General features: G+C 38.7%; 1 protein-coding gene across 5 annotated transcripts in view; it reads left to right on the top strand.

Moving 5' to 3' along the window:
- Positions 1-5,657: 5,657 nt before the first annotated feature.
- LOC137287300 (E3 ubiquitin-protein ligase CBL-B-like) overlaps positions 5,658-19,885 on the top strand; it is a 41,503-nt gene continuing 27,275 nt past the window's right edge. For 4 of the 5 annotated variants that reach the window (XM_067819548.1, XM_067819556.1, XM_067819565.1 and 1 more), the window contains exon 1: positions 5,659-6,220. In XM_067819548.1, the coding sequence (XP_067675649.1) occupies positions 5,679-6,220 (542 nt within the window). In that variant the 5' untranslated portion in view covers positions 5,659-5,678. Of the gene's footprint in view, positions 6,221-19,885 lie in introns of all 5 variants that reach the window. The other variant, XM_067819541.1, reaches the window with a different exon arrangement.

Below are 19,885 nucleotides of genomic sequence, written 5' to 3' on the forward strand. Positions count from 1 at the left end.
AACCGTTGTGAACTTAGCTGTCAATTTATTGTCGTAAAGTAATATAGGTCTTGTTATTCATTATAAACAACACTTTTATAACACGCGATGTTTTGAATATTGTGGACTGAGAGGGTGAAGATATAACTGTTTCTTCATATATGTTTATTATTACAACAACGCCCACGATATCTATGGAATGCCTGGAGTGCCATCTCGCGTGGCCTTGCGTACTGGCGTGAGCGAAGGCGATTACATGAAAAATGTCAACCACGGTCGCTAAGTGAGACGTTTCCTGTCCTACATCTGCTGCAGGCTGGTTTCTCACTCTTTGTTCTGCCACTGTTCTTAACTGTAAATATAATGTGAAATTTGTCCCACCAGGGAGCCTATATAGAGCCTATATGTTGTAGAGTATCCCTGGTCCCACACAGTGGTCAGAACAAATGTCAAATGCCACTTTAAATTTAAATAGAGCGGTGTCTAAAGAAAACAAGCTCCAAAACCAGTGTACACAACAATTTTTGCAAATGAGTATTTAACCAGAATAGAATTTCAGAGATGTAATGGCACATGTTAAATATGGAAATTAAGGTTCCCATACATTATCATCACATGCTAAAACCAGGGAGCCTATATAGAGAGTTATAGAGTATCCCTGTTAAAACAAATGAAATACGGACGTAGGGTAAAGTGGCCTATATTCTGAGACCATCAATCGGCAGACATTCTCCGCTAGCACACTGAAATACAAATTTGCCTATCTAAACATTTTACTAGACTTTATGAACGATGTTTTAATTCACCTTTTTGAATTTATCACAGGTATGTTTCCCTCTATCAAACAAACACTCGCACGTTCGTGTTGCCTGCAGTCTGAGCGCTGAGATGACCCTTATCTTAACATTGTATACAATACAAGTATGTCCCGTTCCCTGAATACAAGCACGCCTCGTCCCTCGGATGAAAGAAGGTTGCATTCATTGGATACAAGAATATCCCGCTCCCTGAATACAAGAATGTCCCCTCCCTCGAATACAAGGATATCCCCTCTCTATAAATGCCAGAATACCATGTTCTCTGAATACAAGAATGTTCTGTTCCCTGAATACAAGAACGTCACCTCCCTGAATACAAGATTGTCCGAAGTAATCATTGACTACCAGCTGTCAGAATTCCATTGGTGTGGAATCCGCTGTGACTAACAGCACTGGACGGGAACTTGGCTACAGCGAGAGCGGAGTCCTTGTGATTTCAGCCACAGAAACTTTATGATATGAGTGTTTAAGTTCCTCTGGTGGATATCAACACTTCCTTGGCCAATAAATGTTGTTTATCATGTAATTTCAAGTCGCCCAAATGAACAAGTCACGATGAGCTGTGCATTATCTCCAGGGAAATTTTGTGTGCATCATATACAGTTCTTCAGTCTATATAACACTTCCTGCAAGCAAGTCACAATGTCATTATATCTGCAAATGAAACCTATACAAATAGGTAGTACCAAGCCCCACTGACAATGCTTAACTCGCATAGTCTGTACAAAAACATTTATTTTCAGAAGGAGACAAATTAGTCAATGTTCATGATGATTTTATGATTATTGTGATCTGCACATGATAATGACTATCTGTAAATCATAAATAGTCTTCATAACATAAAGCATTGTCTCACGTAGCACAGTATGTGAACAGACACTACAGGCTTGTGGGAATTTCCGGAACATTGAAGTAAATCTAAGCATACAGAGAACTGTGCCAAAGGGTTTCAGAGTAACAGATACAGTATATAGCTATATTCTTTGCTGGAGGAACTTAGCCTGAGGTAAACGTGGAATTAATTCCCGTATAATGGTGATTTTGGACGTGTGCGGGACATTTATTGTACCTTGCCTTGCTGTTGCTAAAATCACAAAGACTCTGTCACTAATCCAAAAGTTTCTATAGCAAATATTATAAAGACTCCACTCTCACTGAAACCAAGTTCCCTGTCAGTGAACAGAGCAATACCGCTGTGCGCAGGCGATTAACACAGACCATATAAAATATATCATATGGTTTCTGCTGGTAATAAAGAGTGTCCATGTGTATCTAAACGTATGTTTGTAATCATTCTTAAAAACTATATTCCAAAGGACAAGGTACGAGAGATGTCCCTATTGGCCCACAACATGTCATGATTATCAAAATATTACAACATGGACACTTTAGCATAAAAAGGGCTAATTTAATTGTTGAAGTTACCTCCAATTGCCTTTTTATGCTTTTAGTGTTGTTATTTTTCCTCTTTGAAGACCTCAAAGTTAACATGTTTTACAAAATCTTCTAGAAACCTACATTTTCTGATTTTCAGAGTGACAGAAAAGTGTGAGCAAAAGCATTCACCACATATGAAGAGAGTAAATAAGAATGGACACCTAAAACATTGTGGTGGGTCACTTTTATTTCGGTTTATGAAATTGCCCCTTACAACATCTCAAACAACGAACATTGACATAAAATAACATCTTTAAAAACTATCCATCAGATTTACACATCTATGCCATCATATATTATATTTTGAATGGTTTTGTGCTCTAAAATACACATGTCAAACATCTTTATTAGAATTTCAATATCATAAGGCACTTGCAAAGCTGATTTAAGAGAGGTAAACATTGGTTCTTGGTCGTTGGTTTCTGCTAGAAAAGTAAGAAAATGTCTCAAGACTTTCAACATATGAGCAAGTATCACTGTAAAGGTGAGAATCTTTGTTATTATGTCAGAATTTGATCATTCTATCATCTGTGTATCAAGCACCTTTGAGTCACCTGTCACTGTCAAAATAACACTGTCATTCAACAGGATTGCCATGTTTGAACATGTACATTTTCTAAGGATTTATGTACCTTGATGTTTCCAATGACATATTAGATTTCATTTAACCAAAATGACTACATTTAAATGTATGAAAAGGATTTTTTAGCTAGAATAAGAACATTGTATCAAGGTCTAGCAGATGAACACAAGCAGACGTCAAGTGATACATTGTTGTCAAGTGTAATATATTAGCTTAAATTCACATTGTAAGGCAGAGGAATATAATTTATGTACAGCCTAATAGTGGACTCTGTGTCTGTCTGTGTGTGTGTGTGTGTGTGTGTGTGTGTGTGTGTGTGTGTGTGTGTTATCATACATGCAGGTTCAAATCCATGTAACTTTTCTCCTCTTATTCAAAGTTTGTTTATCAAGTCTACAATGTTTAGCGTAACTGTTTCACAACAAATCCAAATACTGTATTTGTTTTCTTAAGTTTGGTAATCTATGTTACAACACTCTTGAAACAAGCTTTAATTAACATCATGTATGGAGTTTGGGCCTTGTGTGAACTGATCGGCTTGCTGATATTCACGCGAACCAGTATCGGATTGCTGCTGTGGACACCATGAATCAAAACCGGTTGACAGAAAATGGATACATGCATCAAAACATTTTTTTTTCAGATATCTTCCTGACAAATACGGGAGAAAAGGTGTTCACTGAGGGATCCGGAAGAAAAGGTGTTCATTGGCAGATCCGGGAGAAAAAGTGTTCACCAAGAGATCTAGAAGAATATGTGTTCATTGACCGATCAGGGAGAAAGGGTGTTCACTGACTGTTAATTTGTTTACGATGCAAACACACATCACACGACCTGTAGTAATCTCTACGTCAGAAACTGCGAAGGAAAACAGAAAATACAACAGAAGTGATGCTCATCTCGTGGAGTTTTATCACAATTTTGTTTGTTCACGAGTGAGTGAGTGAGTATGGTTCGCGAGGATCCGTGGACGGTGTGACTACACGTGATGTTGTTTGTAGTTGCTTTGGTGATGAAAGGAGACACAAGAGACTCAAAAAAGATGTGCTGAGGAAAAGATACGACATACGGGGGCGGGGATTCGGTAATGAATGTATTTTGTAAACTGAATAAATCTCCAACAACACCCCAGATTCTCGGGCACTGAGTAAATGTGCATACAAGAAGATCTGACAAAGTTCACGTTGTATGTTCATGTGTCGAACGTGCGGTTGGCTCGAAATAAACCCCGTGTCCCTGTATGCAGTCGTTTGGCGTTTGTGTCGCACCTTGGATAACTCGAAATATTTCCGTGTTTGAATATTTTTTATATAAAGAATAATCAGTGTGATATTAATGACAACTGCTGATGCAGGAAGTGAGATAATTATTATTCCGAATCTTGGATGTTGTAATCAATTGGTGTGGGACAACACTTGGAGGAGGGAAAACAGAACAAATGTTCTCTATACATGCTAGTAGGTTCTGATATATCATATACGATCACTCCTCATGTCACTCACACTCTCACCGTATTAGCTAATAGTAAATACTCTTCAAAATTATTTTATAATTTTATAAAAAAATTTTTTGCAGTATTCAAGCTATTTCAAGAGTGGTCTGACTCGCTGACTTTGTTGCAACATGTCATCATATCCTCACTGCCTATATTGATGTTCATGATGTTAATCATTGGACTGTCTGGGTCAGACTCGAATATTTACAAAACGCCGCCATATCACTGGAATATTGCTAGTGGATATTCTACATGGATAATCTTCATCTCTGTTTAGTCTCACTGGTTCAAACAAGGAAGAAAGTTTGATGACTAACAAATCGCCAAGGAAGATGAAGTCGCAAGGTAGAGTGCGGGTACGGAAGACAATAATCAGCTTATGTGTTATCAGAGTAGATGTGAGTTTCACTTAGCAGGACAAATACACCGTGCAGGATATCAACCATATCTGCTAGCACCTGGGCTAGCGGGCTTCACTAGAGTATCAAACATTAGATGTCAATTGTGGTCCACAGCCCGCATTATGCTGAAAGGCTGTGAAATAACTAGAACTATTAAATGCAGTGTTAAACCCACATGTATAGTGGTTGGGGCTCGTCCAAGTGTGTGTTTAACCAGGGATACTCTATAACATAGGCTCCCTGGTTTAACACAAAACCGGGAATATTCGATAACTGGCTAATGATAATGGTAAACAATAACAGTAGCCCTGTTAACACTGTTAGATTAATTAGGTCATACACATGACACAAAGTAACATTTCGGACATATTTCACATGAATGCAATTGTACTGAATTCTGGTGGAGTGGGCTTCAAGACCTGATCACAAATTCTACCCGAATATTTAATGGTTGTATTCTTGACAAATATATATCCGAAATGTTACTTAGCCTGTTCATTCTATTATTTAGTTATGAAAATAGTGCAACATTCACGTTTGGTGCCATGTGACGTCAGTACTAGGTTATTTTCTCTTAGATGTGCATAAAACGTCTTCGACCGAAAGAATTTATAGACGAAGAGAGAATATTCATGAATAGTAAACACGCACACATAAATTTTGTTTGACCTTTTTTTACGAAGGAAGTGGTATACATAAATACAAAAACTAACTAACTAACTAACTAACTAACTAACTAACTAACTAACTAACTAACTAACTAACTAACTAACTAACTAACTAACTAACTAACTAACTAACTAACTACAATAAATGTGACGCATCCGGAATAACATGTCGAGTATTCAAACAGTTGCGCTCATATGGCCCGTGCAGATCACCGTACACTTGCTATCCCCAATCCTTACGATCCGTCTGTTGACTGCCGTATCTCGTCGACTCAGGGCTGGACCAGGAAGGGCAAAATGGCGGTGAGTGGTAGGAGTCGAAATCAAGGCAAGAATTTTGGAAACATGTTTAGCCGTCTTCAGGAAGTTCTAGCCCCTCCAAAATTAGTTGTAGTGGATAAACGAACAATCGAGAAATCATGGAAAATGATGGACAAAGTGGTGAAACTGTGTCAGCATTCGAGGATGAATTTAAGGAACAGCCCTCCATTCATCCTGGATATTCTCCCCGACACCTATCAGCATTTGCGTTTAATTTGCTCAAAGCACGACGACAAACTACAAACGCTCAACGAGTGTGAATATTTCAGAATATTCATTGAAAATTTAATGAGCAAATGCAAAAACACTATCAAGCTATTCCGCGAAGGAAGGGACAAAATCTTTGATGAGAATTCTCACTTCCGACGTAACCTGACAAAGCTGTCACTGGTGTTTTCGCACATGCTTGCTGAGTTAAAGGCGATCTACCCCCCTCCATCTGGAACTTATGCAGGGGAGACCTTTAGGATTACTAAAAGTGATGCTGCAGACTGGTGGAGACGGTCATTCGGTGACAAGTAAGTCCAAATAACGCCACATAACAACACCTGTTGGGCCTCTGTGTTATCGTTGAAAGAGTTAATTAACTCATTGTCCATTGTTTCCAAAACACACCACAGACAAATAGTACAGTACGCAATACCTAGTAAATAACTAAGTTTGCATAGATTCCTATGTCTTGCACTTAGGATGAGGCATGGGAAGTCAGTTAATCGAGAGCTGAAGCCTGTCGCCAGAGCTAATTAGTGTTGAGAGCTGCTCTCAAAGTAGTCTTGCAACACACTTGCTCAAAATATGACATTGCATATGACTGACATTTTTGGGAACAAATACAATTTATTAAGACCATGACTAAATCAAACACAGAGGCAAACAGACTATGTATGACAAATATAAGTTAAGATATAGAAATAACTATTCATGAATATGTTAGATCTATTTCCTTGGGTAGAATATAATGTACAGTGTGTATTTAAAAAAGGTACAGAAATGAAGAATGGTGTACATTTTCCTCAGTTTTGACCATTTTCACACCCAAGTTAACATGGCATCTTGTTGCTGTATCTGTTTTAAAATGTTTTCTTTGCATGCATACCTTCATGTTTTCGATAATTATATTTTTTTCATTTTATGGGATTGCAAATTCAGTGTTGTATACATTAGTGCATGTATTTGCAAAATTGTGTGTGAAATGATTGGCTTATCATGCCAGATCACCTACATGATAAGTATCATGACCTAAGTATCCACAGTCAGCTTACTGCAAAAGACATTTTGAATGCAACCAATAAGTGAATGGAAGTTTTTTAATGATATGGCTCCTTGTCATGTGTTTTTGATTGAAGATGATTTTGTGATGACAGCTGCATATCTAGGAGAAGTCTTCATACCCCTGTACACCAGAAACATTAGAGACTCCAGAACCATCTCATTTCTAACACCACCTGGCATCAGGTTATTCTGAATGTGAATGTCCCAAGCACCATGAAGACCTTTGTTATATACCTGTGAAGATCTGGGTTAGAATCGCTCCTTTGCAAACCATGCTTGTGGCAATACGTTGTCACATTATTTACAGCCTGCTACCATATCACTGGAATGATGCTAAGTATTGTATTTAACAACAAACAAACAAACATAACCTATTTAATAGTGTACGACTCCAGTGCTGTTCTAAATTAGGAGATTCTGAGATTATTGAGATTGTTGGGCACAGTTTGGACTCCCAGGCAGAATCAGTAATCAGTAATATTGTTGATAAAAAGAATTAACAATTATCATTATGATATGTTTGTGCTGACATAAAGTTTTGATGGGCATTTTAAGTTACACAGTATGCAGTCTGCTTTCATGGGCATCTAGGAATTGTGTTGTTAAAGTCACCACTCAACTGTGTCAAATGTGAAAGGGGCATTTTCAGAAACAGGACAGCATAGAAGCACTATCAAAGTGCTGTGGCTGTTTCATACATCCTGTTATTTATTAAACACCATATCATGTATGCCCGAAAGGGAGTGCCATGAAAGGAATATTCAGTGAGTCAGTCAGTGAGTATGGTTTTACGCCATTTTTAGCAATATTCCAGCAATATCATTGTTGGGGTCATCAGTAATCGGCTTAACACATTGTGCCCATGTGAATGTGTTATCTGAACAAATTGTTACAATTTACCTTGAACCTGAATAAAGTTCTAAGCGTTATTTTCACAAGTTCAGCATTTTCAGTATCTAATGAAGTATTATGAGCTGTGCATACACAACTGGTCAGGTATTTAATAGACCTAGGCTTCAGACAAGAGACTAATGCTGTGGACTACTTTCACAGCTGTCAGAGAAAAACTACATGATTTTCTTTATTGACAAGAGAGAAACATTAAAGAATTCCAAATAACCAAATACTTATTAAATTACAGCATGCTGAAGGAAGTGTTGGTATAGCCTGAAGTAAGAACCATTTTCATGTTAACATTTGTGTTAGCAGTACCAGTTCAGGTGTCTTGGTTTAATGGTCAAAATACACATACTTTATCTACTGCTGTCAATATTTATCACAGGGACGCCCAATTGTCAATGATAAACTCTTAAAAAAAAACAAGGGGAACTTCATTTTTTTTATTTATGATTAAAAATATTTAGGAGTTTTTTCGGAGTCGATCAATGTTGATATGATAATATTGAATGTTTTGAGAGCGCATGACCATTTGCACTTCTTAACAACCTTAGCTATTTGGAATGTAGTCACTTTTGAAAGATGATTACTGTATGGCATGTAATTTGTATGTATATAATTTTCGTTTTAAAACAAACTACTAGAAACAAACTTTAACAAATGTGTGATGCAAGATGAGTGTCAAAATCAATGTTCCAAAGGATTTCTTGACCTTGAAAACCGTAAAAATCAAGAATGGGACGCGACTGCGTTGTGCACTTGCATATCATGCGTTGTGTTTAGGAGTGGTAATAGAGGGAAATGGCGGTGCATTCATGAGATGTCTGTACTTGAAACGTTTGTTAACGTTTACACTTCGTATCCAAATTAAAAGTTAAGGTTCCACTACTTTTTTTATGAGTATATATATTGGTGAATTATCAGTAAATATCACAGAAATAACCTTGAGCAAAATTTGAAAGTCCTTTGTAAAATCTTTTGCAGTTTTAGGAAAAAGATCCTGGTTTTAGTACTTCCCTAATTCATATCAAGAAATGAGAAGCCTGAATGCAAACTGGCTGATTAGAAAGTTTAGTTGGTACACTGTTGTACTGATGTGTCCTCAGATCCTCACATGATAAACTGAACTGAAGTAAAAGAATAAATTATAACACTGTTTGCATGATAATATATGACAAATAGGAATAGTATTTAGTCAGCTTACCAAATTAGCTTATGGTAAATCTGATATTCCCATCTGTCAGTTTATCATATCAATTACAGTATTTATCATGTGATAAACAATCAAGTGTTGGTGTGTTTGAGATATATCTTGACAGTGTTCATGATAATCCCTTTGAAGATACCTTCTTTATAAAAGCACTGAGGCGTGCTGATCCTGACTGAAATTATAAGGCATGGTTGTAAACACTGCATACACTGAATAGTCACATGTCTTATTGCATCATTTGGGGGAAATGCATTGTGACATCATCATATATAAGTTGAGGGGTGGGATAGTGTAGTAGTTAAAGTTTTCATGGGTTGCACCGAAGATCCACCCTGTGAAGGTGCCGGTTAGAATATTGGCATTCAGTAACCCAGGCTTGTAAGAGGTGACTAACGGGATCGGGTGGTCAGGCTTACTGGCTTAGTTGACACACGTCATATTATCCCAATTGGACAGATCAAGGCTGTTGATCAGTCATGCTGTTGATCACTGGATTGTCTGGGGAAGACTCAATTGTTTACAGACTGCTACCATAATATATTGCTGAGAGTGGCATAAACCTAAATAACCAACTCACTTATGCTGAAGATATAGGTTCGATTCCTTATGTGGATATAATATGTGAAGCCCATTTCTGGTGTCTCTGGTGCCATTATATTGCTAGATTATTGTTAAAGACAACATAAAATCTGGTTCCTCACTTATCTCGCTCACTGACACACAAATTCATGAGGGAATGATCTCGATCACAATTCACTCTCTTAGCTCATAAATCATTCTCACAGTTCACTCACTCACTCACTGACAATGTTATTAACAGATAATTGCTGTAGGTCACCAGGTATTGACAGCTTGTATCAACCAATGAGCTGTCTCTCTCATTGTGCCTGATGGATATATGTGGGTTGAACTATACAGTATACAAGTTGTTCATTCAGGCAGACATGGCAGTATCCCATATATACACAGTTGTACAGAGGCTGCTGCTGGAGGTCTATATACTGCATTTGAGATGTTAGGTGTTTTCTCGTGGCATAGTCCTCATTTTGACTTTGTAATACTGTGTCAGTAGCAGTGATTTTGACTTTGTAATACCGAGTCAGTAGCAGTGATTTTGACTTTGTAATACCATGTCAGTAGCAGTGATTTTGACTTTGTAGTACCGTGTCAGAAGCAGTGATTTTGACTTTGTAATACCGTGTCAGTAGCAGTGATTTTGACTTTGTAATACTGTTTCAGTAGCAGTGATTTTGACTTTGTAATACCATGTCAGTAGCAGTGATTTTGACTTTGTAATACCGTTTCAGTAGCAGTGATTTTGACTTTGTAATACCGTTTCAGTAGCAGTGATTTTGACTTTGTAATACCGTGTCAGTAGCAGTGATTTTGACTTTGTAATACTGTGTCAGTAGCAGTGATTTTGACTTTGTAATACCGTGTCAGTAGCAGTGATTTTGACTTTGTAATACCATGTCAGTAGCAGTGATTTTGACTTTGTAATACCGTTTCAGTAGCAGTGATTTTGACTTTGTAATACCGTGTCAGTAGCAGTGATTTTGACTTTGTAGTACCGTGTCAGTAGCAGTGATTTTGACTTTGTAATACCATGTCAGTAGCAGTGATTTTGACTTTGTAATACCGTTTCAGTAGCAGTGATTTTGACTTTGTAATACCGTGTCAGTAGCAGTGATTTTGACTTTGTAATACCGTGTCAGTAGCAGTGATTTTGACTTTGTAATACCGTGTCAATAGCAGTGATTTTGACTTTGTAATACCATGTCAGTAGCAGTGATTTTGACTTTGTAATACCGTGTCAGTAGCAGTGATTTTGACTTTGTAATACCGTGTCAATAGCAGTGATTTTGACTTTGTAATACCGTTTCAGTAGCAGTTTCCTCAACAAATATTCCTGTCCTTTATACTTAGTCCTTACAGCATAGCAGTACGTGTTGAATCATGGTTTGTGTGGTCATATTAGCTGCTGGTAAGAATGGATGGTGGGTCCATGTTTTCCATCACATTAGGTAATCATGTGTTACTAGATATCCATGAATAGATAAAGGTTTTGTTTCTTATTCATGCTCCTTTAGTTTATGATTTAAAACTTGTAAATATCATTTGAAGCCAAATGTGAGGCTTTATATCAAGTAGAAATGAAATTCACTCATATCTGATTCTTTTGACATGTTTGTCTATAACCAATCAATGACAATCACATATTCACAAACTGGTGCTAGAGGAGGGTGTAAGAGGTCAGTTAGTGACAAGTGTCTTTAAGTTATTGGAACTGCTGAGTATTGCTCACGCTAAACAGAACAATAACCAGAGCTCAGTTTTCTATCAATATTCATTGCAAACCCTACCACAAAACTCTTTTGGGAAGTAACATGACACAGTGGTAACATTGCACAAACGAAACAGGGACAGTTTACTTCTACAGTGAAGACAGTACAAGGTCTTTCCTGTTGAAATGACCCGAATAGATCTTTAGTAATGTATGCTTGTCATAAGAGCTGACTAACCATGCTAACAGGATTGGGTGGTTGCTGACTTGGTCGATAAACATCACCGGTTCCCAACTGTGTAGGTCGATGCTGTTAATCACCGGATTGTCTGGTCCTGGCTTGATTATTTACAGACTACTGCCATATGGCTGCCATATGACTGTAGTATTGCTGAGTGCAGTGTAAAACTCAGTCACTCTGTAGAACCACACACTGGTGTCTGCTGTTTACATTGCATCAGTCTTTTTGTCTTGATTTGACAGGCATTACAACAAGAACCTGCAAAATTTGATTTGATGTTTCATATTTTAGAAAATATTTTAGTCTCCTGAGCTCATAGATAGTTGACACAGTTTGATATCAGAAGGATAGCAGGTGGTCCATTTCTGTTTGATGGCAGAAGGGTGTCATGTGGTCCGACACAATTTGATATCAGAAGGATATCAGGTGGTCCATTTCTGTTTGATGTCAGAAGGGTGTCATGTGGTCCGACACAATTTGATATCAGAAGGATATCAGGTGGTCCATTTCTGTTTGATGTCAGAAGGGTGTCATGTAGTCCGACACAATTTGATATCAGAAGGATATCAGGGGTCATCACTGTTTGATGTCAAAAGTATATGAGGTGGTGTGTTACTATTTGTGTGTTTTGCAGTACCTAGGAGCTGCTGGCAATGTCGAGGAACTTCTAAAAGAATCATTGAGCCATGTGATTATTTATTGCTGTCACAGTATTTTGTATTGTCTTTGAGCCTATGGCAGTGTATGAGTGGTTTCAGGTCTGTGTGTAGGTTTTGACACTGTTCCCAAACATTTAGCAGTGTCACAGAGCATTTAGCATTATCACTGAGCATTTAGCACTGTTATAGCAAAATCCTGCTCAACATCAGTCAGCTGTCTAGGACTACTTTATCCAGCACTCTCTGATACCTCTGCTTTTCAGATTCCCATGAAACTTATGAACAAAACTATACTCAACACATTTTCTGTTTGAAACTACGTCGGACACTTTTGATGAACACACATAAATTTGGTGGTTGTAATTGTGACCTGTTTCTCTATGGCGGAAATGAGCCATTACCAGCCATTATGCGATAGGTCAGCTGTCGTCACGGCGACAGGAAGCTTGGCATGGAGCACAAGTGGTGGGGCTAGTGGTTTACACTTTGACACAGCACGAGACGGAGTGGACCCAGCTCAGCCTCAAGTAGTCCCTGTGATGTTGAAGAGGCCATATCATACCATGCACCATTAATGGTCTTGAACAAACTTGAAACAACATTTTTTAGACTATATAATTAAATTATTAGAGATTGAGTCATCGATATTAAGTATGTGACTACTGGAAGTATTGTTTGATGTGTAATCCTAATACATTTTATAGGTATTAAGATTCCAGCCTGTGTGATAAACATGGTTACGTGAACTTGGCTCGTGCCAAATTTGTCCCTTGGTTAGAATTGTGTTGAGACATAGCTAATGCATGTGTAGGAAACAGTATTGTAAGTTGTATTTTCATGATGAGCAAAACAAAAGCTATAACATTTTTTCAACAACTAGTATTTGCCAAATCTTTGATCCATTTTGATGTTGATATACATCACAGTGAAGTTGTTTAAATATCCAGTGTAAGAAAGGGCCATTGATACAGGCCACATGGGTGTTAAGTTCATGTTGCCACTAAGACTGACTTTGTGGCACAGCACCAGAGTTCGGCTGAAAGTCAATAAAGCAGTCATGGTATAACTAGAACGTCTTAGAGATTATAATTAGAACTTCTTATAGAAGTGTGTGATACTGGAATACCATGATACCAGTATTACCACTGCCACACATTTGAAATAATTTGCATATTATCCTTTTCAAGATTGTTATAATTATGCTGTGTGTTTTGTTAATGTTGAACTTCACACTCAGCAGTATTACAACTATATGATGTCAAATCTGGACCAGACAATCCAGTGATTGGCATCATGAGTATCAATGTACACAAGTAGGATTTGATGACATGTGTTAACCAAGTCAGCAGACCTGACCACCCAATCCAATTAGTCACTTCTTAGGCCAAGAATGAGTTGCTTGTAGACCGGTTCTAACCTGGATCGTCACAGGTTTTAAGATTATCAACATTATTACCTTGCTGGCAATGTTTACATAAGTGACAAGTCCCATGGAAGTAGTGAATTTCAGAAATTAGCAATGGATTTCTCTGATAAAAAAAACACAAAACTAATCAGTTTCCTGTATATATTGAGCCTGGTATGTATGTCTTGTGACCATAGCAACATCCTGCAACATCATGGATGACAACAGTATGTGCTGGGGAGGTCCGATTTGTGTGTCCATTGCAAGATATTAGCTTGTTCGTAGGTTCATGACTAAACTACTGTAGGAAAATCACATACAATAGATTTTGGTAAGTATTGCTCTGCATAAATCATTATTGGTGAGTCAGGCAGGTAGCCGTCACATACGTAAAGCAATTACATTATAGGGTCAAGATCATTGTACTTTCTTACTATCCAATGTGGAGTTTTGAGGATGCAGTTCCAGAGGTGAGGTTGTCCGGTATTGCACAGGTGACGTCTGTGGACTGTTTGATACTTTACATTCTTGTCTGAAATATTTCCTGTCCCACTATCACAGGTCAGTCAGTTAACAATTAGCTTCAGTAATTAATAGTAGAGGTTTGGGTACAGTACTTGAGGCAGCAGTGTGGTAGCCTAGTAGTTAAAGTGTTCGCCCTACACGGCACAAACCAAGGTTTGATTCCCCACATGGGTATGATGGGTAAAGAACAATTCTTGTGTCACTGCTGTGGTATTGCATACAAACTGCATAAAAAAATGTGTGCCTGTTCCTCGTAGTGAGCTAGCGTAGTTGTTAACATGATCGCTTGCAACACTGAAAACCCGGGTTTGATTCTCCATGTAAGTATAATGTTTGAAGCCCATTTCTGGTGTCTCCCATCGTGATATTGCAGGAATACTGCTAAAAGCAGTGTAAAACTAAACTCAGTCACTCACTTGACCTACAAACTCTGTATCAAGAGGACACCTAGTAACTAACTGCAAGCATCTTGCTGGACAGTATGAGGATCTCGGAAAGTATTGGAATTCTTTTGTGTACTGAACTGTAAGAGCTAGTAGTTCCAACTTTTTATTTCTTGTCAAGGTGCAATAGGCCTTCAGTAACCTATGTTTACTGTTAGAGGCGACTGCTTGTCGTAACATGCGACTAACGGGATTGGGTGGTCAGACTCGCTGACTTTGTTGACATGTCATCGGTTCCCAATTGTGCAGATCGATACTCATGCTTTTGATCAGTGGATTGTCTGGTCCAGACTTGATTATTTACCGACTGCCACCTTATAGCTGGAATATTGCTGAGTGCTGCGTAAAGCTAAACTCACTCAGTTACTGTTTCTTGTTATAGACTTCAGTGCAATCATTATTTTAAGTGCATTTCTTGCGTGAGTGAGTCAGTGAGTGAGTTTAGTTTATGCCTCTTTTATCAACATTAATCAACAGCAGGAAACCCCAGAAATGCGATTCACACATTGTATCCAGGTGGGTTTCAGTAAATTTATGACAGGTGTTAGTTGCAGTACCTTTATGACATGTGTTGGTTGCAGTACCTTTATGACAGGTTTTGGTTTTAGTACCTTTATGACAGGAATTTCTTGACTATGTGTCTTGTTTCAAACAGATAAATGTTCCTGGTGTGACTAAACGCCCTAAGCCCATAGATATAACGTCTCTATGTCATCAGTTAGCTTAGGAAGGGTTAACCTGATTCTGAATGGAAGAAAACTAATTGCAGGTGACCTGCAGAGTAATATTATGAATGGCTGCTTGTACTTGGTGCAGTATTTGGGTCAGTGACGGTAACAGCTCTACCACAGCCATTTGCACCATCACAACCCGAGCTTGATGGCCCATCGCAGCAGGGCAGGTCACCCAACATGGAAGTAGTGCGCCTATTGGATCAGACTATGTGCTCCTATACATGCTCATGTCTGTCCGATGACTTATTCAAGTTATTGCCTAGACAGGACGGTGTAATCCTACACATTCTCATAACTGTCCCAGGATGAAGTATTGCCCAGACAGGACAGTAGGGCCCTGCATTTGCTTATGTTTGCCCCAGGACATACTGCCAGACAGGACTGTATGATCCTATACATTCTCATAGCTGTCCCAGGACATATTGCCCAGATGGGACAGTAGGGCCTTGTCTGGGACGTATTGCCCAGCTGGGACAGTAGGGCCTTGCTTGGGACATATTTAACAGGCAGGACAGTAGGGACTTGCACATGGTCATGTCTGTCCCAGGACGTATTTATATAATAAATAGGGTCTTATACATGGTTATGCTTGTCCTAAGGTGTAAAATGTAGGGTTGGTTGAAGGAATGATGGCCGAACATTGTGAGCATTGTGTTAAAGTCAAATCTATGCCTTTAGTACAGTTTCATTTCTTGGTGTGATGCTGTTTTATAACTTTTAACAGCAACAAGGCAGAAATATCAAAGGAATTCAAGTGGTTGTCTTGTGCGACCAAGTAACGAACCCCCAGTGTTCATTCATCCTCTGTGTGATGCTTTCAATGCATGGAAGGAACCACCATGTTTCAAACATATAACTGCAATAGATTATATGAACAGTTTGCTTCTGAATAGGCAGGTATTTCCAGAGCATGGAGCATGTGAGGTATTTTTAGTTTCTCCCATCCCAGTTATTCATTCATAGTTTGTGAAAGATACAGGTTGTTTGTGGGAGACAGGAAGTGGGATGTGATTGTTGAGTCTATTAACGCTCATTAACCTGCAGCTAATGGTGCTGCTGGTGTGGGGGTGGGTATAGCAAGGCTTCCATCCCCCAACTTCCCTGCAGACAGATACAGTGCTGTACATCCTGATCAGTTAATGAGGAAACTGACGTAATAGTCAGCTCACTGTGTATGAGAGAGGAGACTGGTTGGGAGGGTTGCAGTTAGCCAGCTCATATTGTTCTTGAGTGAGTGAAAAAGGTTCCAGCAACAATTTCATGGCTGTGACACTGGAATATAGTGGAAATGGACCTCACATCATTCGACACACTTGATTTGTTGGGAATCAAACCCAAGCTGTCAGCTGACAACCTGTAGATCCGGGTTAGTTTTGGCTTTCACTAACCCATGCCTTATGTAACGGGATAATGGGATCTTGATGTACTGTTCATCGTACCCCAGTTGTGGAGATTGATCCTCATCCTGTAAGGGAATTGGGTATTTACAGACCACTTTCAAAAGGTGGATTATTATCTTAGTGGAGCAGAAGACAACTAGCACAGACTTCAGCATGACAAGTGAACACTTTAACCACTGCACTACCTCACTGCCCTGTGCTACATCAATGCCCTGCTGATGTGTGTACTGGTTTGATGGGAGGGGGCTAGAGTGAGAAAGGGATAGAGAGGGTGACGCTATAAAAAGTTGAGTTTGTAACATAATGTGCGATCCTCCTATGCACATGGATAGCAATTTTACAAGGTGTTTGAAAAAGTAGATTAGATTTCAGTTCAGTGAATTCATTGTGTCAGGACAAGGATTTGACAGATGGATCATAAAGACCGACTGCAGTTGTTATCGGGTTGTAATTTTCCTCACTGCCCTTGTCAACATGTCAATCCCTTGATAATGAGTTATGTGATAGCATGCATATCTCAACACTTCGCTGTCCCATTGTTTTGGATAGGACAAAGTGACAGTGAGCGGTCTATTCATTATATGGTGACTGATGAAGGTTTTCCTTTACTTGTAAATATTGGACAAAGTTGCTAATGTTATCCATCCAAGTAGTGCCAGGAGAAGTATAGGGCAAGAGCCAGCTTCTAACAGCAACTCTAGTTGTATGTAGCACAGGTCAATCTAAAATTTGTTTGGTGAAGTAAATTCAGCTAACAAAAGTTGGGTTGATAAGACTACAATCTGTTGAAATCGTTACCAAGAACACTGGGTAGGTAGCGTCACAACGTTTCCACGGAGACTGTTACAGTGGGAAGATGCAAACTTCAAGGAAGGAACATAAAAATTCCATTTTGTACTACATGTGAATGTATTATATTGTTACGTCTTTGTTGTTTAGCACCATACAATATTCTACTATTTCTAACTATATAATGGAGGTGTGTAAATGTTTGAGTGTGGGACATTCCCATGACTGGCATCATAAGCCTATACAGTTAGGACACGATGATATGCCTCAACCAAGTCGATCACCTGATCCCGTTATTATAGTTCAGATGTTTGATGGGTATTTAGAAGTTGTTAGGGTAATACTAGACACTTGTTATGGATATGCCACTTCTTTATTATTTAAGCACGACGTTTCTGGGTAATACTTGCCCCTTCATCAGGTGAATGACAGTGAATAATTAGAGGTATATATATATAGGAGAGGCCACGGTGACGTCAGTGTTTTGATCACGTGACGCGCCCGAGTACTTCCGGTAGGCAGAAGTTAAACATAAACACGAGAGAACCACACAAGCTGCATACATTTGATCGTTGACTTGTCATGCGTAACAACTCCTCCCGATCTGGTTTTCTTTTTTCGTTTGGTGTGTTGTATAATGAGACAGGTACACAACCTTTATTTTTCTAAAACATTTGTGGAAAGTATCTAATTGACAATATCCAGATTTCATACTTCACTCTGGTCCAATGCTGCAAGTCTTCGTTTTTTAAAGCAAGAATGTAATGCAAAAACTCCCAAGTGTTTGTCTCGCATTTCTTTCAAACAATACAAATTTTAAACAAATAATCCCTCACTTACTGTTTCTTTGCTTACATATTGTCAATGACATAATCAGGAAAGGTGAGTAATCTGCCTCACCTGCCAGTCATACATGTTACATAAACACCACCCCAAACCTTCCTTGTCAACTATAACAACACATGCATCTAAATGGCATTGAGTTACCATTTTATCACAGCTTTTCCTTCTTATGAAAACAGATAAAGAAGTAGCATTGATCTAAGCTAAATCTTTAAATGGCATTGAGTTACCATGTCATCACATTAATTCCTACTTATAAAAAACACATACAAAAGCAGCCTTGATCTAGGCTAATCTCACCAACAGGGTGGTTTCAAAACTTTCCAGACACACTTGTAGTAGGCATCAGCAATATATTCTTTATTCCTAACAATTCAATATGTAAGTTAAACAGTCATCTTACAGACATAATTTTCTCGTAGCAGATATCCAGCAAGCACAGAGGTGTTTTGTCATCGACATTGTGGTACTGTGTCGGAAAAACGTGTCCACTTTCCACATATTCATATGCTTTCAGTTACTTGAAGGGTCTCACAGATTCGAGGGTGAACTGACCTTGGGTGTCTATCAGATAGAAATAAAATGTTAAGTACATAATCCGACCATTGTTTGCCTTTCACGCTACACCGGTTCCCATCGTTATCATCAACCATTGTGGCTTTCTGCCTACCCATGTCTGAGTGAGCGTGGTTTGTGACGTCACTTCCGTAAACATATGGACACCGCTATATGGTATGCGCAGGAAGCCACAGAGTGTTTTTACAAAGGTGTGTACATGAAGCCACAAGTGTTTTCACAGTAGATTAGCAAGGGAGGGTAGGGGGTGTACATAATGTCTGTACAAGGTGTTTACATGGAACAGATGACCATAGTTGAAACCAGTGAAGCATGCAGTGATGGGAAATAGGATGTACAGTAACACTAACAGGATGTACAGTAACAGTTATTGTGCAGTCAGTTGATGATACTTCATGCATTAGGAAGGAACACACCCTGGTCCCTATTCACTGTATTTCAGCTCGGGTTTTGTCCTTTTTATGAGGAAGGCTTCCATTAATTTCCGTTTACGCCAGTTGCTGATGTTGACGGCTAGGATTTCTGTGTTGCCAGTTTACCTGATGAAGGGGCAAGTGTTAGCCCAGAAACGTTGTAATAAGTAATAAAGAATTTGCATATCCATAACGAGTGTTTAGTATCACCCTATAATTGCCTCTATCACATAAACAGAGGTTGCTGTAGATCAACTCTAACCCGGATCTTTTTTGGATCTGATGTGCATGGCAGGAACATTATTCTAACCATGGTCCATGACTGAATTATTATGTAAGAAATCAAGTTACACTGTGAAGGAGTATATGATGTTATGTAATGTGACTATTGTAGAGAACATGAGTTTTGGGTGCCTCAGTTTATAGTCACGATCAAGGAAGTGTGTTGCATGAATGGGTCTGTACATGTAGGTATATCTGTCCTGCATTATC

This window comes from Haliotis asinina, chromosome 1, assembly GCF_037392515.1.
Source record: "Haliotis asinina isolate JCU_RB_2024 chromosome 1, JCU_Hal_asi_v2, whole genome shotgun sequence".
Taxonomy (NCBI): domain Eukaryota; kingdom Metazoa; phylum Mollusca; class Gastropoda; order Lepetellida; family Haliotidae; genus Haliotis; species Haliotis asinina.